Source organism: Cydia splendana, chromosome 9 (assembly GCF_910591565.1).
Source record: "Cydia splendana chromosome 9, ilCydSple1.2, whole genome shotgun sequence".
Classification (NCBI taxonomy): Eukaryota; Metazoa; Arthropoda; class Insecta; order Lepidoptera; family Tortricidae; genus Cydia; species Cydia splendana.
In genome coordinates, this window is record NC_085968.1 from 1627256 (window position 1) to 1653544 (window position 26289).

General features: G+C 40.3%; 1 protein-coding gene across 1 annotated transcript in view; it reads left to right on the forward strand.

Moving 5' to 3' along the window:
* LOC134793865 (cytochrome P450 4C1-like) overlaps nucleotides 1-21764 on the forward strand; it is a 34306-nt gene extending 12542 nt beyond the window's left edge. The window contains exons 5-12 of the mRNA XM_063765578.1: nucleotides 610-795; nucleotides 3115-3311; nucleotides 11940-11992; nucleotides 12690-12694; nucleotides 13610-13793; nucleotides 18110-18261; nucleotides 19684-19860; nucleotides 21562-21764. Of these exons, the coding sequence (XP_063621648.1) occupies nucleotides 610-795; nucleotides 3115-3311; nucleotides 11940-11992; nucleotides 12690-12694; nucleotides 13610-13793; nucleotides 18110-18261; nucleotides 19684-19860; nucleotides 21562-21764 (1157 nt within the window). The remainder of the gene's footprint in view (nucleotides 1-609; nucleotides 796-3114; nucleotides 3312-11939; nucleotides 11993-12689; nucleotides 12695-13609; nucleotides 13794-18109; nucleotides 18262-19683; nucleotides 19861-21561) is intronic.
* The last annotated feature ends 4525 nt before the right edge of the window (nucleotides 21765-26289 follow it).

A 26289-nucleotide genomic window follows, 5' to 3' on the forward strand; every position in this document is an offset into this window, starting at 1 on the left:
AGGCAATAAAGTACTGTATACATATTTTTGACACTTTTCCTGTATTCATAGCTCTGTTGTTGCCTGTACTTACACTTTCTCTGTCCCTCTTAGCAGAAAGTGTCTGGCGAAAGGATAAATTTAAGTTAGGTACACTTTAAAGTGCATCCTTCGGGCTTACATAAAAATGTAGTATTAGGTGGGTTAAGAAAATGTATGGGGCAAGAGAAACACTTGTAGAAAAATTAACAGTAAAAAAATAGTTAAACATTATTTAACCATAAATACCTGTATAGGTTAATTCAATTTTTATACTGTATTTATAGGTACTAATTTATTTAATTTCAAATTACTTAATTCTAATGTTGTTTAATGCATTAATAAATACTTACGTAGATTCGTAGAAGGACTTTCCTCATACGGTTTCTCTTGCCCCAAGCAAAAAAACTATGTTTATTTATTTATTTAAACTTTATTGCAAAGTAAAAATTGTAATTGTAGAAGGCATTCTCTACCAGTTAACCCTCCGGCCAAACAGAGAACAAGTAGTAATAGGTGCAAGAAAAATTTAAAGTACGTTTATCTTACCCCACCTGACCATACTTTTAAGATTTACAATAAAACTTCCAGTAAACATTTGGCGTCCTCGTCGCAAAGTCATGGCTCCTACATTCAACATGAAGAATCTCCAGAATTTCGTGCCGATATTCGACAAGCAGAGCATTATTATGACAGATAAGCTTCGCGAGCGAGCGGGCAGTGGTGATTTTTCCTTTTGGGACTATATCACAACTTACACTTTTGACTCTATTTGCGGTAAGAATGCACTAATGCCCAGTAAGCGTCACTTGCACCATCCCACCAAACCCGGGGTTAACCGGTTAAACCTAGATTCACCATGGTTACCAGTACCATTTGACACTGGCTTAACGGTTTAACGGGTTAACCCCGGGTTACAACTTACACTTTTGACTCTATTTGCGGTAAGAATGCACTAATGCACAGTTTAGCGCCACTTGCACCATCCCACAACCCGGGGTTAACCGGTTAAACCTAGAGTCACCATGGTTACCAGTACCATTTGACACTGGGTTAACGGGTTAACCCCGGGTAAGTGGGATGGTGCAAGTGGCGCTAAGAATGCTAAACATTATATATATGTCGCAGTCGGATCGTATAATCCGCCGTATTACATTACGGCTAGCCGTATTCAAAAACAGGGGCGTTTTGAAATGCGGCGGTTTAACGATTAGCCGGATTGAATGCGGCTGAATGAGAATCCGCCGGAATGTATTCGGCGTCATACGTTCTTCAACACGGCTAGCCGTAATGTAATACAGCGAGTCATTAGCCGCCGCTTTGACAGTTTTTAGTTCCCATTTTTAACACCCGTGGCGCTGCCTGACAAACGCTGGGGTGTTCATCAAATCTGGAGTTCGTCGGACTGTTTCTTTTCAAAAAACATTTCTTTCGCAACTTAACTAGACGGAGCCCCGCTGCGGGGCTCCTATTTCTGAGCGGTTTGCCCTTCGGGCATCTGAAGCTACCTAACGAACCTAACCTACCTACCTATTGATTTAGTGAGACGTCCGTGAAAACATTACACTTTGGGGAAAAAAGCGTAGGTAGGTAAGTAGGTTAGGTTCGTTAGGTAGCTTCAGATGCCCGAAGGGCAAACCGCCCAGAAATAGGAGCCCCGCTTGCGGGGCTCCGTCTATTTAAGTTGTGAAGGAAATGTTTTGGAAAAGAAACACATGTAGTGCGGTGGGACCATGGTAAAAATAAATTAAATTGCAAACATTGTCAAACTCCGGTTACGTAGGCGACCGAAAGAACTGGTCACTCTACAATCTAAAATAGTAGTACGATGCGGCTAAACGTTGGCCGCCTTATTGAAGAACGTATCGCAATGACAATCCGGCTAATCGTCGAACCGCCGCATTTCAAAACGCCCCTGTTTTTGATAACGGCTAGCCGTAATGTAATACGGCGGATTATACGATCTGACTACGACATATACATTACTCTCTGGTAAGTGGTAATGTTAACACTCCAACACAAGAAATCAATTATTAGAAATAAAAACGCAGATTCTGGAAAATGATATGCCCAAAATACCTAGATGTAGTTAAGCTTTTAATAGTGTTTATTATTTTCACGATGAAAATGTTGTTATGAATCTGGGGGACTTCTTAAGCATTAAAAATTTCAGTTGCATAGCTCTTATACTTTTGATTTCATTCATATCTAAAAAATCCCGATTTCGTCACTGACTCACTTACTCACTCACTGATGATCATCAAAACCTTTAGGGTACTTCCTGAAGTCCTAGGAAGCTGAAATTTGGTATGTAAGATAGTCTTAATACGCAAACAACAAAAAAAATCTATAACGTGAAATTTCTTGCCCCTAACTGGGTGAAAAGGGGGGTGGAATTTTGTATGGGGAATCAATAACTGCTGAACCGATTTAGTTGAAATTTGGTATGTACTTATGTAGATAGCTTTTGTTATGTCTATGTGGAAGGATATAAAATAGTTTTCAGCCCCAAAATCACCCCGCAAGGGTGAAAAGGGGGTGGAAAAGGGTTTTTGGGGCGAAAAGGGGGTTGAAGTTTGTATGGGGAATCAGTAAAAAGCAGATTGTATAAAAGATGCCCCCAGATACGTATGTCAGGATTTTTAATAGTACTTTACCCCCAAGCCTTTAAATTAAGTCTAAGAGATGGAAGATTGTTATAAAACTAAAAACTCAAAAATAAAACATCGTGAGGAAACCGGACTAATCCCAATAAAGCCTAGTTTCCCCTCTGGGTTGGAAGGTCAGATGGCAGTCGCTTTCGTAAAAGCTAGTGCCTACGTCAAATCATGGGATTAGTTGTCAAGCGGACCCCAGGCTCCCATGAGCCGTGGCAAAATGCCGGAATAACGCGAGGAAGTACTAGATGGAAGATTGTTATAAGACTATGCAACTTACAAAAAGAAGTGAAATCCCACCAAAAACATTTTCATGTAAAATTGCCTTGTTGTAGAGCCTAACTCTACAAGCCCTAACTTCACAAACTCTACACCTTATAGTCAAAATATGTGGCTTGGCCGTTTTTATCTACATATTCTTCCATTTGTAACATTTCAGAGACAGTTCTCGGCATTGAATTAAATGCACAGAAGCACCTACACCACCCTTTTATCACGGCGTTCGATGTCCTCTCTCAGGTCATTGCTCAACGGATGCTGTCGCCATGGCTGTACTGGGATTGGGTCTTCAGACTAACGTCACTATATAAGCTTTTTGAGGATTGGAAAAAAATCGCTTATGATTTTTTTGATGAGGTAGGGTAAACCGTCAAGTTATTATCAGTGGCCAGTACACTGGCCTCCTTAGACTAAAAATGAATTCTATTCACCTATATAAACAGAATTCATTATTGTACAAGGTGTCAATAGAATAGAATATTTTTTTTTAGATTATTTTTATTGACAAAAGAAAACGATCTTACAGACACATGGACACAGGTGGATCCCAAACTAGGCTATGCCTGTGACTTGGGCTCCTAGAATGCAATTGACATTAGAAAATTTTACAGAAAATATTACCGACATTTAAATAACTAAGAATTTGTATAAAAGGAAAAGTTAAAGTTAGGTTCAATAATTTAAGAAGAGATTAACTAAATTAAGAGGAAGCTTACAACTAGTTACTAACTAATAAATTTACAAATTAAAGTGAGTGAGGATGTGTGAGTGAGCGTGTGTGTGTGTCTGTGTGTGTGTATCTGTGTGTGTTTGTAAATATGGGTGTGGGATAGAGAGGGAGTGATAGATTCAGTTATAGATAAATGTTTCTTAAGAAACGTTCAGTCTAGTGATAGTTCCAGTCCAAGCATGTTTTAGTCACGGCAATTTTCACTTCTCTTTCAGTCATTTTTTGGAGGTCAAAAATCTTGCAGAACTTGTTGTAAAGGAACGGTTTTAGGTAGGATATGAAACGTCTACAGAAACTAGTTTTCGTGGGCATTAATGGTATCCTAAAGCAACGATTTCTGAGCCTGTTAAATTCAGCCGGCCCTGCTGAGTGCGGGGCCTCACGGTGGGCCCTGGTGACAATTTTTACCAGAAAGAGTTTTCTAACACTAAGTACGCCGGTCTCCCTGAAAAGACTGTCCGTTGAAAAAAGTGGCGACTTTTTGAGCATAACTTTAAGGACTGACCGCTGAGCGCGCTCTAAACTTATCAATGAAGAGGATGCTGAGCCCCCCCACGCCAAGATACAATATGTTAGAACCGACTGACAAAGCGCAAAATACACTAGTTTTAAGGTTTCTCTATCGGCAACATCTCTCAGTAATTTCATCGTGTATATGAGCTTCCGTACTCTTTTTGAGGTCGCGACAATATGTTGCTTTAAACATAGTTTTTCGTCAATTATTACGCCTAAATATTTTAAGGATTCTACACGTGAAATAGAGTGACAGTTGGTACAATCTGAACGAAGGGCAACAGCGGCAGGATCACTGTAGGTGTGTAGTACTAAACTAGTATTACTTGGTGGACTCGATGCGCTGGTTTTAAAGAAGCACACATAGTTCGTATTGTCACAATTCGGCTCAGGAGGTTGCTGTTCAGCCATTTCGCAGTTCGAAGCAGGCCCTGTTGGGCAATTTCAAAGACCTCACCCCAAGTCGACCCGCGAAAAATAATCACCGTGTCGTCAGCGTAATTAATCATATCAGCGTTTTGCATTTCTATTGAGGCCAGATCATTTAAGTATACTAAAAACAATGTGGGACCCAGAATGCTCCCCTGCGGAACTCCGAAAGATAACCCCAATTGGTCGCTTGTCGCTGTACCCAGTTTTAAACATTGCCTTCTATTGGTAAGGTAGCTGCGAAACTACTCTAGGCCAAGACCCCGAATACCAGAACCCTCAAGCTTCGATAGTAAAATGGGTATAGAAACCGTGTCGAAAGCCTTGGCCAGGTCTAGGAAGAATCCAATGCTTTTTAGACCCTTGTCCAGATAGTTAGCAACAGTATTTGTCAGAAGGGTAACGGCGTGGTTATTAGCAATGATACTATTTTTGTCCAAGTAGTTGACCAGCTGTTGAATAACAATTTTTTCAAGCAACTTTGAAAAGGTACTTAAAAGAGAAATAGGCCTATAGTTGACCGGGGAGCTCCTATCGCCACTTTTGAATATAGGGCAAACTGCTGCGGTTTTCCAGACTTCCGGAAAGACCCCAGATGAGAGGCTTAGGTTAAAAACGTGGGTGAGAGGAGCTACTATGTACTATGTACAGGCAATTAGAAATTCCGTCAAGACCCGTCGCACTGTCGTCTTTTTAGGCCTCGAATGAGGTTTCCGACGTCAGCCGTAGTGGTTGGATGTAAGAAGAAGGAATGTGTCGGAGAATTACCAAGTTGACGATCTTTAGCAGCAAGGTCGTTATGCGAGATACCTAGGCTGGATAGAATTTTGTTTGATAAAGTTTCACCTATAGAAGAGAAATATTTATTACAGTAATTTAGGGAAGCCTTTTCCGTAGACTCGATGGTACCCAAGATATCAGAACTACTTTGCACAGGGTGCGAATGTGTCATATCCTTGATGGAGTTCCAGAGTTTTCTAGAAATGTTTTTGTTAGCCACCAGTAAGCTCTTGTTGTATTCATTTTTAAGCTTACGGAGAAGATCAGTATAAAAGTTTCTATATCTAGTATAAATAAGCCTTTTGATGGGATCGTTGGGTTTGCTCTATAATCAGCATGAAGTTTATCTCTATGTGAAGAACATTTTAAGAGACCACGGGTCATCCACGGTTTAAATGGATGTTTGGATCGTTTTAACTTAACTCGGTGACTGTGCAATAACTGGCCACCCTTCATTTTTATTAGCCACCTTATACTAAAATGAATTCTGTTTATAGGTGGATAGAATTCATTTTTAGTATAAGGTGGACAGTTTTTAAACAGTGGCCAGTAATTGACGAATTACCCTAGGGGTCATTCCGTAATAAACGTTACCAAGGGTTCAAAAATGAAAATTGGTTTAAGAAGTCAGAACTAATTCATACAATATCGAATAAATAATTTAAGAATTCAAGTGTAACACCCGAAACGGTGGAATGACCCATAGGTCACTTTTATGGGTTTAGGGATTCAACGAGCGTTTTAAACGCTACAAAATAATATTCAATCTGGCCTCCGATATAATTACGTTTCATTTATAAATAAGCCACACAAATGACACAACCCATTTGCATGTTGTTATAGTTCACATTTTAACCTCTAGTGTTAATAATATCCTAGTAGTTAATTAATTACTTCCAATTAAATTTAAATCATTACAAAATGACAAAACTTCCGTGAGACACAGACATATTATAGTATTTTATGCAACTGTTGTTTAAGAGAGGTCAAAAAAAGCGAGTGGCGTGAGTAACAATTTGAGGCGAACCCGAAAATTGTTAATAAAGACGCCTCGAGTATTTTTTGACTCAGTTAAACAACGTTGCATACAATACTTTTTCTACGACCAAGCACTTACTTTGAAATAAAATTGTGAATTTAACAAATATTTTTAATTCAAGAAGTAGCAAAAATGGAGGGTACGGGCGGGAAAAGAATGAATGAACGAATGAAATTAAAAAAAAACTGTCTATGGTTCACTTATTTGTCAGAGATGACATTTAAAATACGGTTGGCAACACTGTATTTTATTCAATATTTTTTAAGTGGTCATTACACGAAGTATCGTAAAATCGCCAAAAAGATACTGCGTGTATGCACAAATTCTTTTTTGGGGAATAGACTAAAGACTTGTCTTGACAACTATAAGGTAGGGTTTTAAAGGTGTGTGCACGACCCTTTAAATGACAAATAAAAGTACGGGAGTAGAAAAAATATATTAAGAACGGGTCACTCACGTATTTTAAGTCGAAAAATGCTCGACATGTTTCACTCCGTCGAGCGTTTTTCGACTTAAAAAAATACGTGAGTGACCCGTTCTTAATATATTTAATATAATAAAATGGACCAGAGTTGCTTCGGTTTTGTTTCGTTCGATTTCAAATCGAAACAATTTTTTTCTACTCACTCTTCGACTGTAAGTAATTCTTGAATTAAGATTTCGTATACCAAACTGCCATTGGGTACTGATGTATGGGCTCCCAACTCAACTATAATATTCATTTCGAAACGGTTTAGTCAACTATAATGAAATTGACCAATCACAGCTCGCCGCCGTTAAGAGGACGAAACAAAATCATAGCTCAAATTAATTATGTATTTTAGGTTATATAGTAGAAACAATTGCTTCTTAAGTCAGAAACGCGCATGTGACAGCCTTAAATATAGCAATATATCCATAGACAACGAAAACCACTTTGCGTTGCTTGTAAGGCTCCATAGGCTACGGTGGCCAAAATCGAGAAAAAAAAACCGGGCAAGTGCGAGTCGGACTCGCGCACGAAGGGTTCCGTACCATAATGCAAAAAACCGCAAAAAAAAAAAACGGTCACCCATCCAAGTACTGACCCCGCTCGACGTTGCTTAACTTCGGTCAAAAATCACGTTTGTTGTATGGGAGCCCCACTTAAATCTTTATTTTATTCTGTTTTTAGTATTTGTTGTTATAGCGGCAACAGAAATACATCACCTGTGAAAATTTCAACTGTCTAGTCACGGTTCGTGAGATACAGCCTGGTGACAGACGGACAGACGGACGGACAGACGGACGGACGGACGGACAGCGGAGTCTTAGTAATAGGGTCCAGTTTTTTACCCTTTGGGTACGGAACCCTAAAAATCGTCTAAAAATTGAATTTAGCGCGAAGCAAGTACCAGGGCCTCATGAGTTACGAGAAGGTGTTGTTGACCAACCCGCCGGGCCGCGTACGAGTATGAAAGGTATCACGTGTGCTCGCGTATCTTAGCTGTATACTTTTGGTTTATTTACTTATATGATTCTACTAGTTTAAAGTATTATTTAAATTGTTGACTCGTAGAAAAAGTATGTATGTATGTATGTATTTACTTTATTGTAGGTACATAGAAATAGAAACACAGTTACAGAGTCAATTAAATACAACAAAGGCGAACTTATCCCTGAATGGGATCTCTTCCAGTTAACCTTAAAAGTATTAAAAGTGTTAAAAGTATTGTATACAATACAATATTGTATACAATACAATAGTGATATAACCAAGCTTTTCAATCTCGTACCCATTGAGGCCACTAAAGCTTCGTGGCCTTAACACGGTACTCGACTCTCCATTATATCACGATTATGTAAAATACTACATAACACTGATTCAAATTAAACTATATAGGTACCAATTTCTTTTGTATGGTGGGCCGGTAGAGATTAAAGTAACGAAGATTTATGCATTTTTGTAGGTATTGCAAAAATGAATCTATAATACATATATTATACTAAATGTAATATAAAAGGTCATGGTACATTTTTGAATTAACATACAATTACATGGACCCAGTAATAGACCGAAGTGTCCATTACCCATATAACCATTCCAGTCGCAGAATCACAAAGTGGTAACTAAATGTCAGATGTGTCGTAACAGAGTCCACACAATGTGTCTAGAATTGTTTCGAAACAAAGTGTCGTCGCCGTGTCTACACTTTTCCGTAACAAGGTGTCGACACATTTGTGTGCACTTTGCGTGCGGTTTGCGACTAAATCTGACAGCAAATTTGTGACAGCAAATGTCAATATAAAATACCTCTTGAAAACCAAGGTTTGTCAAACTACTATTAGTGTCTCGTGTGCTCGTAATTCTAGTAAGTCATCATGGGCAATGCAAATGATAATAATCGACCGAAACCATATAAACACCCAACACCCGTCAACCTTTTACAGAAAAGTTTTTAAAGAAATTCAATAAGCTACTTAGGTCAGGCAACGAATGCTCCAAAAGTTGTAGAGGGAAATGCTCGGAACACAATTTTTGACTCCGTAACTCGGTTTGACAAGTTAGGAGGTGAACATATCAAAAGTCCCCGGCCGTAGCCCTTGAGTGGGGGGGAGAGAGGGGGCTTTGAAGGTCCCATTTTCCCGTTTTTCGATTATATCTCGGAAACTATGCATCTCAGCGACATGGCCACTTATACAAAATGAAAGATAATTTAATTTGTTACAAGTTTATTCGGTCAATTTTTTCGATATGTTGAATAGTTTTTGAGATATCCGCTCTTGAAAGTTTATTTAGGGCTCTCAATTTTATCTTGATATATCTATATCAGTGAAGGTGCTAGGTCGTGTTTGGTATCGTTTTCGTATAAATCTGGGGTGCTGAATCCATTTAAGATATCACATTGACACCATTCCACAAAATAAAAATAAATCTTTTTAGGGTTCCGTACCTCAAAAGGAAAAAACGGAACCCTTATAGGATCACTCGTGCGTCTGTATGTATGTCCGTCTGAATACACAAAATAGTTCTTTACCTATAGATGACAGGAAAACCTATTAGAAATGTGCAGTCAAGCGCGAGTCGGACTTAATGTACGGAACCCTTAATACGCGAGTCCGACTCGCACTTGGCCGGTTTTTTGAAACTCTTCTTGACGCTTAACCGCTGAACCGATTTCGTTGAAATTTGGTATAGAAATAGTTTGCGTCCCGGAACAGGACATAGGATAGATCTTATAACCAAAATCATCTTTTGAAGGTGTGAAAAGTGGCGTGGAAATTTGTACGGGAAATCAATAACCGCTGAACCGATTGACTTCAAACCTAAACTTAAACAGTATTAACTTCAAGAAGTCAATTCTGAATTCCCCCCTACACCTCATTTCACACCTTTAAAGGATGATTTTTGAGATAACTTATTATATCCTGTCTCGGGACTCAAAATATATGTGTACCAAATTTAAATTAAAACTGTTCAGCAGTTTAAGCGTGAAGAGGAGTTTAAAAGAAAGTATTTTAATAAGTTTATATGTTTTTACTTCGGAATGGTGTCAATGTGATACCTTAACTAAATTTGGTACTGCGAATTTATACGAAAACGATACCAAACATGGCCTCGTAGCTTTACTGTTGTAGAAGTCAAAATAAAATTGAGAGCCCTAAATTCTTATTACTTGGCCAAACTTGTGTAGAAGGAAAAGGTAAAATAAAAGTCTTCGGCAGGAATATAAGACTCAAATATATTTTTTTTTGCGTTACTATTTCATTCATCAAATATAAACATACCTTGATTATACTATTCTAGTGAGATCCTCATAGATAAACAAAAACATTTACTTAAAAAATTACAAGGTCGAAATGTCACGGAACTTGTGAGAGTAATATGTGAAAAATATAAACTTTTATGACAAAAAAAATCTGGACACAATTTAAGAATCACCCAATTGCGTCGAGGAATCATCTGTATTTTTGCTTGTTTCATTACCTCCTCGCTTCTTTTTTGTCCTTTGTATTCTGTAGCAATTTGTTAGATCTGAAAATAAAGATAACTTGCGTCGTCACGGATGTCGATTTATAGGTTTTAGGGAGTGCAGAATTCGAAAACGATGATCATTTTATAATCCAAGATGGCGGCTACGTATTTTGTCATAAAAGTGGAATCCAAAATAGTCATCATTTTCGAAATCTGCGCCCCCTAAAACCTATAAAACGACATCCATGACGACTTTTATGACATAGTGCATGGCCGCCATCTTGGAATCCAAAATAGTCATCATTTTCGAAATCTGCGCCCCCTAAAACCTATAAAACGATATCGATGACGACTTTTATGACATAGTGCATTGCCGCCATTTTTAAATTGAAAAAGTTATCATTTTCGAAATCTGCGCCCCCCAAAACCTATAAAACGACACCCATGACGACTTTTATGACATAGTGCATGGCCGCAGGGGGCCATTTTTACGTACAAAAATGGCCCCCTGTCAACTTTCAATCGAGATTTAATCGATAATTTATTCGATTAATATTCAGATTAATTCAATTTCAATCTATGTTAGGTCGACTAAACTAATCGCGATTAAAATTTGAGAATTAACTTTTTTTATTCCATTAATTAGTCGAATAAACAGTTAATCGATTAATGCCCATCTCTGACCACGGCATTTTTACACTTTGAGAATATCTGAAAACAAATCAACACAAGGAGCCATTTTGCAAATCCAGTAACATACCAGTAACTTTGTTATTACTTTTGACAGCGCGTGTCATGTGTCAACATAGAGTCGACACAAAGTCGAAACATTGCAACTACTTTGTGACTGCAATATTTCTCAGCCTTAAACCATATTTATACATCATAATTAACAAGTTTCGTAGTATGTAAAGCGTTATTTCTGTTATTTAAGTATAGTATACGCATCGAAGTACTAAAAATGCTTCAAATAATATAGTTATGAACACAGGCACTGAGAAGTAAACAATTTCATTTCCGGCTAAACTAAAACAATGTGGTGGCGCGTTGATTATATTACACTTAGTTTATCAAATCACTCGAGCAGTTTAATTCCCCATAATAATTTAAGTCATATTGTAATATAAATGCAAACAATATATAATTACGTCTTGTAATCCGTTTTAGAGATGGCGTATTAATGTCACTTATTTTTATTTAAGTATTTTTCCATCTGACAGTTTCCATTTGACAGGAACAAAATGAACGAATGAACGAATGATTTTGGCATAAAGTAGTCGCAAACCCGAAACAATGTGTGCACACGGCGACCACACTTTATGTCACTTTGTGTCATGTGTCGACCCTTCCCCATTTCTGGTAACTGTGTCGACACGGCGACGACTCTGCGACTGGAATTGTGACCGAAACAGACGGTGTCGACACAAGATGTGTCAACACCGCGTCGTAACGGCGACTGGAAATGGTTGTATGGGTACTGACATGCGTCAGTTTAAAGTGTCCAACACTGGTACCGCTACAATCTTGTATAAGTACATACGTATTGTTTTGGTGTTTCAGACATTACGTAATAAAAGGAAACAACTAGCAAGCGGGATGATTGAAAACGGTAAGTATATTAAATAAGTTTTTGGCAAAAATTTCATTTTTGGTTCAAGCTTTTATCGCTGACTGTACTTTTCTTATGACAGACAACACAAGCCCCCTCCAGACTATGCGCGTGAATCGCGGGCGAAGCCGCGAACGCGAGTGTGGAGTCGATTTCGCTGTCTGCGAAAATCGACTCCACACTTACGTTCGCGGCTTCGCCCGCGATTCACGCGCATAGTCTGGTGGGGGCTTAATACTCATCGAGACAATTCTAAAAACCCCTAACACAATTAGGTTACGTTGTTTCATCACAGAGTTCCTATGGCCACCTCCTGTCAACATCATCAGATCAGCTCGATGGTACCATAATATTGCATTGTCATCCGATTTATACATGCATGCAAAATCTCAGCTCAATCGGAAACCGGGAAGTGGATCAAATTTAACTTGCAAGATTTGATTACAGACCGACAGACAGACAGACAACGGTCAGGTGAAAGTAAATAAAAGCTTGTAAAATAGAAAACAACAGACAAGAATTAATAGAAGATTTAGGCCCCAACCACATTTAACAGACTGTTTAACGTCAAACAGCAGGGAAGTATGAAATTTCCCATACAAATAAATTTAGCGAACGCTTTAACGGTGACAGACGGTTTGGAGCAACCGACCCTTAGTTAATTGAATAGATATAGATGATCAATTGATCCTACAGTACAGAGATCGTCGGTTAAACTTCCCTTCACTACTGTCTTGAAATCATTGACATATAATAGTGATAACACACTATCGCACCGCACCGCGACCTTGGTGCGTCGCACCCATAAGTGAGAGCGAGAAATAGATATCTGTTCAGAGATCATGGGTGCGACGCACTAAGGTCGCGGTGCGGTGCGATAGTGTGTTACCACTTGGGAAAAATAATGTTGCCAGTACAGCGGTGTCACGCACACGAATTCGATTCGAGCCAATCGTGCAGTCTAACCCCGGCTACACACGTTAACTATAAATCGTAGCGATTAATCTGTATGTGTTAGATTAATCGCTACGATTTATAGTTACGTGTGTAGCCGGCATAACGCCACAACGCGATTGGTCGATGAGTTCACATCACGCGCGCGATTGGTCGCAACTAGTTGCGTTAAGGCCCCTGTCCACAATGGGCCAGCGTGAGCCAGTCTGGGGGACGCATTTATGCGTTAGAGGGAGCAAGTGATATTGCTATCTCATTCTACCGTATGGCTGCGTCCCTTGGACTGGCCGGCGCTGGCCCATTGTGTACAGGGGCCTTTAGACTGCATGATTGGCTCGAATTCGTGAGTGACACCGCTGAACTAGCACCATTCTTAGTGCCCGTCCTTATAGTCTGTATGTTTAGGTATTTCAATAAAAGTAAACAAAATCTACCGTCAAATGGCTCCTTAAGCCAGTTGAAGGTAGATCAAAACGTTACTCGATCAAATAATGTAGGTTAATAGTCAGGTCGCACAGTGACTGATCTAGGCGGTTTTGTAATTGGTCGGTTAACCAATAAATGTTATAACTACCCGACAATGTACAAATTGTTTATTTAATTTTATTGAAATACCTAAAGATACAGACTATAGCTATAGGTATATCAATGTGTACATGTTTAACAGAACGTAAAACCTTCCTGGACATGATGATCGAATCCCCCGGACAAGCCCGATACTCGGACGTCGAGCTTCGCGAGGAGATACTGTCAATATTGTCCGCTGGTACTGACACGTCGGCTGTTGGTACTGCGTTTACTGCTCTCATGCTGTCCAGACATCCCAAGGTGCAGGAAAAGGTGTATGATGAGTAAGTGGTTGACGTTCATCAACATAACTATACTTACTATTTTGACGACCGGTCTGGCCTAGTGGGTAGTGACAGTGACCCTGCCTATGAAGCCATTTAGGGCATTTATTTGTGTGATAGAATAGAATAGAATTGATTTATTCGTAAGCACAAACAATCGATACAATACATAATATAAAAGAAAACACAAAATAAGATTAAAGTGCCACGAAATGGCCCCATCTCAGCATGTTGCTGGTGGCTTCCAGCGCTGATCTTCCGATGAGACCATCAAGTGAGAAGAATCATGGAAGGTAACAGACAAGAAGAAAAAGACATAGAGATAACATACAGTAAACAAATAGTTAAATAAGAAAAAAGTTACACAGCAAGAAGATACAACATCGACTATTTTACAATTAGGATTATTTAATGCATAAAACAAGCATCGTGCTCGCAATCGCTGTATCGATCCACAGATATTTATTGTTCCATGGTTCTTCTCTATGTATTTAAGTAGGTTATTATAGGACATAGGTAGGTTTTATAGGACATTCTTACACAGATTGACTAAGTCCCACTGTAAGCTCAAGAAGGCTTGTGTTGTGGGTACCTACTCAGACAACGTTATATATAATATATAAAGGCTTATTATTAACCGGGCAACTAAAATATTAAACAGGAACTTTCATTGGGCATATAATAATATAATTTGGCTGTGCATTAATATTTTAGCACCAATAAATTTATATTAGCCGCAAATATAAGCATCATATTATTAAAAAAACTGGCAGCAAAATCAAGCCACCCAAATAATTTATAGGAAACTTGAAGTGATAAGTTGGCGTCTAAAATAATAAGTTGGCAACTAATATTGAAAAGCGATCATAAAATTTGGTTGTCATCTAGTTGTTCACATCTATTAAGTACCTAATCATATTGAGCATATCGTTTCAGGGAGTATTTTAATACGAAAGCATAAATTTAATGAATATTGGTCACTATTTACACAAAACACCTCAAATTAATTTACCAATCCGCAATGGTCAGTATACTTATAGTCGAAATTCCTAATCATGAAACACCTAAGAATGGCCATTATACCATTAGATCTTTCAATTTTTAATTACTAATTTCAGTAGTTACCACTGTGTTCTGCCAGAGTCAAAAGATAGGTGCGACGACGAGCGAAACGAGGAAGAGCGTGTTAGGTTGACCGTGTAGTGACCAAACAAAATATTATAAAAGAACTTCAATTTTTAATTAATAGATAGCCGTTTTCTTTTTAAAATGTGCTTCATAAATGGTTTCCAATATAATAATTCAGTTGCCAAATAAATACTTGGTACCTGCCTAAAAATAATCAGAAGCTGTAACGGCATTAAAATACAACTCATATTGATATATTTTGAGGCTCCCTTTTTGGTGCCAATCTATTAATTTTAGTACCCATATCTATTTTTTTAAACTACTCAATTTCGATTAATTAGTTGACCGGTTAAATACGTGCCATATATAAATACGTAAATACATAGAAAACAACCATGACTCAGGAACAAATATCTGTGTCATCACACAAATAAAATGCCCTTACTGGGACTCGAATCCAGGACCATGGGCTTCAAAGGCAGGGTCACTACCCACTAGGCCAGACCGGTCGTCAAAAAAAAGTCCTATAATATTTATTTATAACTATAGCATCCGTCTAAGGGTGGTAGTCAGTCCATGAAAAGTCTGCAGCGGATTTGATAGCCCACGCAGTGCACGTGTTATTATTATAAACGTCAAACTTCTATGAAATAAACGTATAAATGACACTTGCACTGCGTAACGTGGGCTATCAAATCCGCTGCAGACTTTTCTTGGTCCAACGCTATTCGGTATTCCACCTGTAATACAATTTCTTTGTCCAACGTGCATTGCGTAATCATCACTCTCTCAATGAAGTAAACAAACAACACTAATTAAAAACTAAACTTAAATATAAATATAAACTAAATAATAATGACGAACAAAAATTAATTAAACTAATAACTAAAAATACTAAACTAAAACTACCTAAAAAATAAAAAACCTACAAATAAAAAATTGGCCCCAGGTCTGTGCCCTCCGGTAGGGTGCCCAGAAGGCTGGCGGCGTTACCGCGCTGAACGGCAACGCCAATGCGTTGGGCGAGGTAGGCTCCAGCCTTCCGGTCACCCGTTGCGTCTATAAGGCGCTTGGCTAATTCTTTGTAAATGCTGTGCGCGCCTTGACCCCACGGCCCAAGCGTCTCCACACCAAACGGCTCAAACATGCAGGCGGTGTCTATGGCTGCATATTTGCGCCGCTTGAGATGCTCGGCCGCATCGGCAGCGGCGCCAGCCCTGGAAGAGGTCCCTGGAAGATGGGACGGCGCGAGCGTGTCCACGCACGTGGCGTCCCAGACGAGGGGTCGACCCAGCTTCCAGGGAACCAGTGTCATGCCATCTGGCCTCTTCCCATCGTCACGCGCTAGACCCGTCGGTTCTAGAACCGACGGCGCTCCGGCGGTGACGAGGGCCCTGCGCAGTATGTCATTAAGACTGGCGTGGCGTGCCATGCGGCCGGCGCTCTTGGTGCAGGAGAGGCCGTGGGTTCCAAATTTCGACACGTTAGTGCCGCAGTGGCAACGGTGTGGGGCCACGCATGCCGCCCCCAAGCGCAGGGATACCGCGAGTCTAAAAGTACTGCTGGTTAGCAGAGTGCCGAGGTTACTGGAAGGGAGTGCCTGCAGCCACGCGCCGGATTCCCATTTCGTTCCAGCAAGAAGACGAGCTCGCTCTGCAGGGCTGGTGGCCGTTTCATATAGATTATCACGTACCAGCACGCAGAGCGGCTCGTCCCATTGATGTTGCGAATGGCGCATCTCGGGCAGGTCCTTGTTGGGGCAGGCAGCCTTCCAGCTATCCACGGCTTCTGACAAAAAAGGTAAGTCCGAACTGTTAACTGTGTTGATTTTTAGAATTTTGAAAAATAAATTTTGTATGCTATGAACCGAAGAAAGGAAGGCAGGTAAAGCGATACTCGAAATTGGACGGATCCCAATACCACCATGTCTGATGGGCAAGGTGGCTTGGGTCCATTGACGGTTGTCTAAATGAATGTTCATGATTGAAAAAACGGTATTTTTTATAAGTTCGTCTAGTTTGGCCAAAAGTTGGGGATATTTCCAAAAGTGACTGCATCGAAGGGCATACGTAAATTTGGGGACAAACAAGCAGAATTTAATGATCGTGTAAGCCATGTGGGGGTTAATTTGGAGTAAGCGATCCGAAAAAAAACTAAAATTTTGGTGTTTGTCGTTGATATACCCTGGGAAGGCTTCGTCTAAGATGGGTGAGCCTAATAGAAAAAGTGAGCTAGAATCTAAAATTTTGATGTCTGGGGCGAAATTTTGGAATTTGGGAATTGCTGTGTCTTTTTGGAAATTGTCTAAAAAATATAGCTCACATTTGGAAAAATTTAAAGTCAAACCTATTTTTGAGAATTCTGTGGTGAGACTTTCTAGGTCTTTGACAACTTCGTCGACTTTGCCACCCAGGGTACCATCGTCAAGATACCAAACATTAAATTTTGAATTTAGGCGCTCAATAATTGGTTGGATAGCCAGACTAAAAAGAGCAGGACCCAGGGGGTCGCCTTGCTGACATCCGACGGAAGAGAATAAGAGGTTATTTTTGAAAAGTAATTTGGAGGGGTTGCTGTAGCATTGCCAAATAAAATTATAAAGTTCAGGGATTTTCTCTTTGACTTGTGTCAACAAGGCGCCACGGTCGACCGAGTTAAATGCATTACGTACATCTACCTTTAGTAAGACCTCGCCTTCCTTTCTTGTAGTAAAAGCACGTAGGGAGTGTACCGCTGCTTCACACCCACCTTTAGAGCCGAAACCTAATTGAAGCGGTTGGAAGTAATTCCTTAATGTGTCTGATACGGCTTTGCAGCAGGTTTTGGCCGCCAGGCGGCGGTAAGTCGTACCTACCGCAATTGGCCTGATTCCACCGTCCTTCTTGGTCAGCGCACACAGGTTTGCTCCATATAAAATGTTAATTACATCTGGGTTAACAGATACATCAATAAGCAAAATGTGAGACGCAAATACACATTGGACCAAGAAATTGGACAGGTGGAATACTAACCTAAGCTAACTCTGTTATAGTTTGTAGCTTTCTAATAGACGCCGACGGCTAATCCTTTGTCTATTGTTAAGTAAAACCGCACGTGCTACTTACCTGCGTGGGCTATCAACATCGTTGCAGACTTTTCTTGGACTAACTCTAACTCTTCCTCTAAGTATATTGTTCTTTTATTTCTAGATTGAAAGAAGTTTTTGGCGACTCTGATCGACCGGTGACATGGCAAGACCTACCGAAACTGGAATACCTCGAAGCCGTGATCAAGGAAACCTTGCGGCTGTATCCACCAGCACCAATGGTCGTTAGAGATGTTCACGAGACCGTCGTATTACGTGTGTATAATATTGAACTTGTAATCTATCTTAATAACAAAACTTCCGTGAGACACAGACATATTAAATAGGTATAGTAAGAACAGGTCACTCACGTATTTTAAGTCGAAAAACGCTCGACATGTTTCACTCCGTACCGAGGAGTGTCATCAGGAGCTTGCGTTTACGGTGACGGACCGGCGCAGACTGAAACATACGGAGTGAAACATGTCGAGCGTTTTTCGACTTAAAATACGTGAGTGACCCTTTTTTAATATACATATTTAATATGTTTGTAATTTATTATTCATAGATTCTAGATAGAGTCGATAATCAGTTGGACCTTGTAACTATTAGTAACTACCCGCTAATCCATCACAAAACGTTTTTGACAAATGTATAATTTAAAGTATACCTACATGATGGTCACATCGAAAGAAACATAAAAATGTTTATAGGTACCTTCAGACCGACAAGAAATTTAAGAAATTAAAAAGTGGCAACACCGTAGTATCGTCCCGTTTACTTAGATTGATTTTAAAGGGACGAGACTACGATGTTGCCACTTTTTATTTCGGTCTATACCTATTTTTAAAACTTTAATATCGTCCGACAACGACTAAGTCGCAAATTGCAAAAAAAAATCAACAAAAAATAACCTTATTTTAGTAAGTACTAGCACGATTCATTATCTAGGTATAGCTCTTAAGACGAAACAGGAGCTGAGTTTTAAATATTTTAGGTAAATATACCCGTCTCGCTAACGGAAGCGGCACCTAAAAGTAGTGCGATAAGGACAAGGCGAAAAATCCTGCGTAAAAATCTCAAAAATCGAGGTTTCGTACTCCTCTGTTTCCTCCTCCAAAACTTAACCAATCGTAACCACATTTGGAAATCTAAATGATTATGAAATTATCTGTGTCGGACCGTTTTGCTTTTTTGGCTAATTGATATCAGTTTTGAATGCCACGCCTCTCATTGCGGCATAGTCAATTAGGCCATTTTGGCCATTTTTGAAGGGCTCTAGCGCCTTAAAAAACAAAAGTATCAAAAAAAGCAAAACGGTCCGACACAGATATTGACAATATTAATCTGTGTTGAAAAAATCATTGCTCTAGCTTCAAAAACCACGGAGGAAAACGAGGAGTACGTTTGTATGGAGAAATGACCACTCCCGTTGGCTCTTAACTTGTAGTAGGTAATTAGGAGTTTTGGTTGTCATCTGACGATATTCCTAATAATAATTTCTGTAGAACTGCCGGCCTAGCCAAGGTGACAATCGCTATCGCTTCGACAACGAAACGCTTTGTGTCTCCACCACTGTTCCATATTAGTGCGAAAGCAGTTGCGTTTCGGTCGCAACGTAGCGTAAGCGATTGGCATGTTGGTTACGCGATCTGTCAAAATTAGATTAGACCCTCAAATGTGTGTCCTCAAATGCAGCAAACGGGACAACATTGGTGCCGGGCACAGCGCTCATGCTCCACATCTGGGGCGCGCACCGCAACGCGCGGTGCTGGGGCGCGGACGCGGAGGAGTTCCGGCCCGAGCGCTTCCTGCAGCCCTTGAGGCACCCCGCGCAGTACGTGCCGTTCAGCTACTCCGTAAGGAACTGCATTGGTATGTTTGCCTGCGACTTGCATCGCAACAGAGTGCCTACTGCGAACTGCGTTGCACACCTCGCGAAACTGAGGCCGTACACTAAGCGCCACTTGCACCATCCCACTAACCCGGAATTAACCGGTTAAACCTGGAGTTGCCATGGTTACCAGTACAATTTGACACCGAGTTAACGGTTTAACCGGTAACCCCGGGCAAAGATATAATTATATATGTAACTCCGTATAAGATAAATAAAGTCTAAGGAAAAAAACCGGGCAAGTGCGAGTCGGACTCGCGCACGAAGGGTTCCGTACCATAGTGAAAAATAAAACGAAAAAAAAATGCAAAAAAAAACGGTCACCCATCCAAGTACTGACCACGGCCGACGTTGCTTAACTTTGGTCAAAAATCACGTTTGTTGTAAGGGAGCCCCATTTAAATCTTTATTCTGTTTTTAGTATTTGTTGTTATAGCGGCAACAGAAATACATCATCTGTGAACATTTCAACTGTCTAGCTATCACGGTTCGTGAGATACAGCCTGGTGACAGACAGACGGACGGACGGACGGACGGACGGACAGCGAAGTCTTAGTAATAGGGTCCCGTTTTCCACCATCATCATCATCATCACACAAATAAATGCACTTACCAGGGCTTGTATATATGTGTATATGGGCATTTATTTGTGTGATGATGATGATGAACACACAAATAAATGCCCTTACCAGGATTCGAACCTGGGACCTCTTGCTTCATAGGCAGGGTCACTATCGACTAGGCTAGGAGGCTATTTCATTGATAGATCACAATTTGTAATAATAAAAAAATTAAAAGAAATACTAAAACTAAATATTTTCGAAATTAATTTCTTGGGGTTAGATATGAGGATATTGGGTATTACTTGAGGTATATTTTACAAAAAAGAATGCAACGGTTTCGTATCTGGAGGAGCCCAAACTTGGTATGTTTTGAAAATTATTTTTATTTTAATTGAATGCAAGTGACGGAAATATAATAATGTGATATATTTTTAGAACCGGCTCAAAATGCCCTTTCATTTAATACCACACACGATGGGTTTCTGAACAATATTTTTTTATTTTCCATACAAAAAAAGATGACGACATAACTCCTTTCCGTTTGTTTTCTTTTTTTGGTGCTACGGGTCAAATTGATTCAAGTGGCCTAAAGATTAATCGTACCGATTTTCATACCTTTAACACCATTTGCAGCTGATTTTGGTCAACCGCTAGTACTATTAGTGGGATGGCGCAAGTGGCGCTAACGCACCTAAGTTGTTTTAACTTGTTGCTTGGGGTTTGACGGTGTGTTCCCATTTGTCCCCGCACCACGTGACCGCCGTCATACACCAGGCGGGGACAGATAAGAATGATTCATATGAATGCACCTACTCCCATCTGTGTCCGGCGGGAACAAATGGGAATATACCGTCTTGACGAGGCTTGTGCTGATTACCTTTTGTTTTTCTTTTTATATGAGTACCTATGCTTGTATTCATTTGAACTGTTTTTAATTCATTCAAAGTAAATCACTAGTTCTAGTATAAATAAAATGCCTTTACTGTGCATTCCCTTAGTTTAGTGCATATTTCCGCCAGTCGCTACAAAATGCGTCCAGCGCCATCTCATTGATCTGCCTCTGCCCCGATAAATAACTAAACTTTTCTTCATTTCTACAAACGACATCTATCGTTACAGGTGCAAACTACGCCATAATGTCAACAAAGACGAACTTGTCAAATGTGCTTCGACGCTACATACTGCTACCGCCATCTAGCGTGCCGCCCGAGAGTCTCGGGCGACCGCTGCGTGTCAAGTATGACATCATGATGAAACATTGTGACAAGTTTGAGCTCAGGATTGAGCATAGACACAAGGAAGATATCGGATACACCGCGTAATCCACCCAGAATAAGTAAAGCCTGACCAGTAATATATGATCATTGTCAAGAGGGCGCTGTTATTCTCATGTATAGATTGACAGTTCAGTACAGAATGGGAAAATTAGTTCCTATGAAATCCGCAACATGGCGCGAGATCATAATTCCTGGTCAGGCTTTAACCTTTTCGACGCCGTGTCAAACACAAAAGCTGTCATTCAGACGCCACGTCACCCAAATGTCAAAACTGAAATAGAACTTTATGCATATATATGCACGTAGATCTATGCTGCTCTGTGGTCTGTGACCGATTAATAAATCGGTCTTTGGCGTTGAACCTGCGGTGCGGATATATCGGTCATTGGCGTCCAAAAGGTTAACAGCATTTAACAATTGACATTTCTGAAACCTCACGCTACACTAGCGCCTCTAGCGACGAATTCATACGCCTTCATTGTCACGAACCCAAAAAGTCTGTAGTCCGTGGTTTATATTTCTAGAATTTTTGTCTGTAGTTTGTGGTGTTCTATTCTAAATGTTGCCATATTTAATCCTGATTCCTTAAGAGCGCTATTACATTTCGGCGTTGAGCGAGTTTAGGTATTTTACGCGCTGCGGCAGGCCGTGCGAGCTCAGTATGCCGATCCCTTCTACCACACTCGCACTACAATGATGGATTAAACATTCTTGATCCTTCGCGAAGCATATTGAAATCAACCATAACAACACTAACTGTACTTAACTTTTAAAGTTATAAAACTGTTATTTGGTAAGTACGAAAATACTAAATGCAGTGCAAATGTACATAGGGGCTGTTCATAAATTACGTCATCTATTTTTGACGATTTTTGACCCCCCCCACCCCTCAAATCATCCAAAAATCAAGCTTCGGATGAATCTGTTTCCTCCTACGTCATGTTACCATCATCCGATGTCCAGACCCCCCCCCCCCCACTCCTCCCATTTGAAACGACGTAATTTATGAATAGCCCCATACTCGTACTTATGAAGGTATATTACTCGAAAGAAATTATAGGTACCTACTCGCTTATTTACATGTTTCGTCATTGCATTTGGTACCTATAGGTTGTAAAGTTTGTATCAACGAGGGTTTAAAAACGAACTGGTACTGAGGATCTGATGATGATTAAGGTGGTCACAGATACCAATCAACCATGTAGTAACATGATTAGGCTCGTTTGATTCGTCTCAACAAGATCTTTGACACTGAAGATACACAGGGTCTGATGATGGAGCTGGAAGGTGGCCACGGGTACCAGTCTATCATGTAACTAAACAACTTCGTGTTTGGGCTCGTTTGATTCGTCTCAACAAGATCTTTGGCACAAGATAGTACTCAGGGTCTGATGATGGAGCCGGCAGGTGGTCACCGGTACCAATCAACCATGCCACTAAACCACTTCGTGTTTAGGCTCGTTTTATTCGTTTCTATAAGATCTTTGACACAAGATAGTACTCAGGGTCTGATGTTGGAGCCGGAAGGTGGTCACCGGTACCAATCAACCATGCAACTAAACCACTTCGTGTTTAGGCACGTTTTATTCATCTCAACAAGATCTTTGACACAAGGTAGTACTCAGGGTCTGATGATGGAGCGCGAAGGTGGCGACGGGTACCTGTCTATCATCATCAGCTCCAACATCAGACCCTGAGTAGTATCTTGTGTCAAACATCTTATTGCGACGAATCAAACGAGCCCAAACACGAAGTGGTTCAGTTACATGGTAGACTGGTACCCGTGGCCACAGTCCAGCTCCATCATCAGACCCTGAGTACTAACTTGTGTCAAAGATCTTGTTGCGACGAATCGAACGAAGCCAAACACGAAGTGGTGTAGTTGCATGATTGATTGGTACCGGTGACCACCTTCCGGATCCATCATCATACCCTCAGTACTACCTTGTGTCAAAGATCTTGTTGCGACAAATCAAACGAGCCCAAACACGAAGTGGTTCAGTTACATGGTAGACTGGTACCCGTGGCCACAGTCCAGCTCCATCATCAGACCCTGAGTACTAACTTGTGCCAAAGATCTTGTTGCGACGAATCGAACGAAGCCAAACACGAAGTGGTTTAGTTGCATGGTTGATTGGTACCGGTCACCACCTTCCGGATCCATCATCAGACCCTCAGTACTACCTTGTGTCAAAGATCTTGTTGCGACAAATCAAACGAGCCCAAACACGAAGTGGTTCAGTTACATGGTAGACTGGTACCCGTGGCCACCTTCCAGCTCCATCATCAGATCCTGAGTACTATCTTGTGTCCAAGGTCTTGTTGAGACGAATCAAACGAGCCTAAACACGAAGTGGTTTAGTTGCATGGTTGATTGGTACCGGTGACCACCTTCCGGCTCCAACATCAGACCCTGAGTACTATCTTGTGTCAAAGATCTTATAGAAACGAATAAAACGAGCCTAAACACGAAGTGGTTTAGTGGCATGGTTGATTGGTACCGGTGACCACCTGCCGGCTCCATCATCAGACTCTGAGTACTATCTTGTGTCAAAGATCTTGTTGAGACGAATCAAACGAGCCTAAACACGAAGTGGTTTAGTTGCATGGTTGATTGGTACCGGTGACCACCTTCCGGCTCCATCATCAGACCCTGAGTATTATCTTGTGCCAAAGATCTTGTTGAGACGAATCAAACGAGCCCAAACACGAAGTGGTTTAGTTGCATGGTTGATTGGTACCGGTGACCACCTTCCGGCTCCATCATCAGACCCTGAGTACTATCTTAAGTCAAAGATCTTGTTGAGACGAATAAAACGAGCCTAAACACGAAGTGGTTTAGTTGCATTGTTGATTGGTACTGGTGACCACCTTCCGGCTCCATCATCAGACCCTGAGTACTATCTTAAGTCAAAGATCTTGTTGAGCCGAATCAAACGAGCCCAAACACGAAGTGGTTTAGTTGCATGGTTGATTGGTACCGGTGACCACCTTCCGGCTCCATCATCAGACCCTGAGTACTATCTTGTGTCAAAGATCTTGTTGAGATGAATAAAACGAGCCTAAACACGAAGTGGTTTAGTTGCATGGTTGATTGGTACCGGTGACCACCTTCCGGCTCCATCATCAGACCCTGAGTACTATCTTGAGTCAAATAAATACATATAGAATGTCAGGTCGTTTCAAATATTTTTAATCCTGTCCGGTAGTTTATTAAACTGTACCATTATAAATTATAATACTATAAAAACAGTGCTAGGATCAAAGTCTCTCGTTGCGGTTTACACGCACACAGTATAGCGTTTTACACGGCGCCCGCCGCACACAATGATAAAAAACCTCGTCGTCGCCGTTGAAAATGTGCGGAGCCGACCGACACACGTCCTGCCTCTACAAGCTCTGCCGCGGCACTGAGCTGGCGCAGCGCGCGTCATCGGTAATATAGAGTAGTTTTCAAAAAATTGCCAAAAAATTATAGTAGAATTTCATAAACACTAATGTATACCAACAGTATAAGCAAACGTTGCAGATTGCTTGAGTATGAAAATGACTTCGATATTAAGTAGATTTTCGTAGGAATTGACACTTGTTTCGGAGAGAAAATCGAGTTCGTTTTACTTTGATTTTCTCTTTCTCAAAGGTATGTAGGAAAAATATAGTTTGATATGCCTAAAGTACAGGGTATTAGTAACACAAAATAGCCAGGTTTAGCAGAGTAAAATTCTCAACATTTCCAAATAAGAGCTCGCCATTCAGTGCTTCACGGGGTTTTTCGGAAACGACCATCAGAAAAAAAATCATTACTAATTTAATAAGTCCTTTTTCTAATATTTACAACGATATTTATAAAGATAAGAAGACGCTTTTACTGGAACAAGTACTCATTGTTTCTAATAATGAGCGCAAAGTCCTGAATTTCGTCGACTAGTATCATCAATTTTGCATTATTTCGACTTTTCTTGTAAGAGCGCTCTTAACTGATATTAAATGCAAATTTCTGGGTTTATAGTCCAACAAGAAATCGTAGAAAATTATTGAGGGCGCCACTTCCTACGTAACGGTCACATTTTTGACTTAAAATGCTTAAACGTGGCAACAATTTTGTATGGAGATTTTTTAGTTAATTTTATATAATTTCTACTATTTTATGTTGCACTATAAATCCAGGCCTATTATCTAGATCTAGTTTTAATGGTTAAATAAAACTATATTCAAATTGTGTTGTTTTTAATTTCCAAATTAACAACGACTATCTATTCCGCTTATCCAATTCCTTTGTCCAATGTGTATTGCGTCTCACATTCTGCTTTAATGAGAGAGTGAGACGCACTGACATTGGACAAAGAAATTGGACAGGTGGAATACGACCCTTATAATTATCAACTAATTATAGATTAATGACATAAACTTTGTCGGTTGTCAATGCAGACTATAACCAGCATAGCATTAAGACGACAGTGGACCGCCTTTCCATACAAACGTACGGCTCGGCCACGACATTGCGCGACTGGCGGCGGCGGCGGCAACCATAGGTTCGAGCTAGACACAGCGATTGGACCTTACGTTCCCA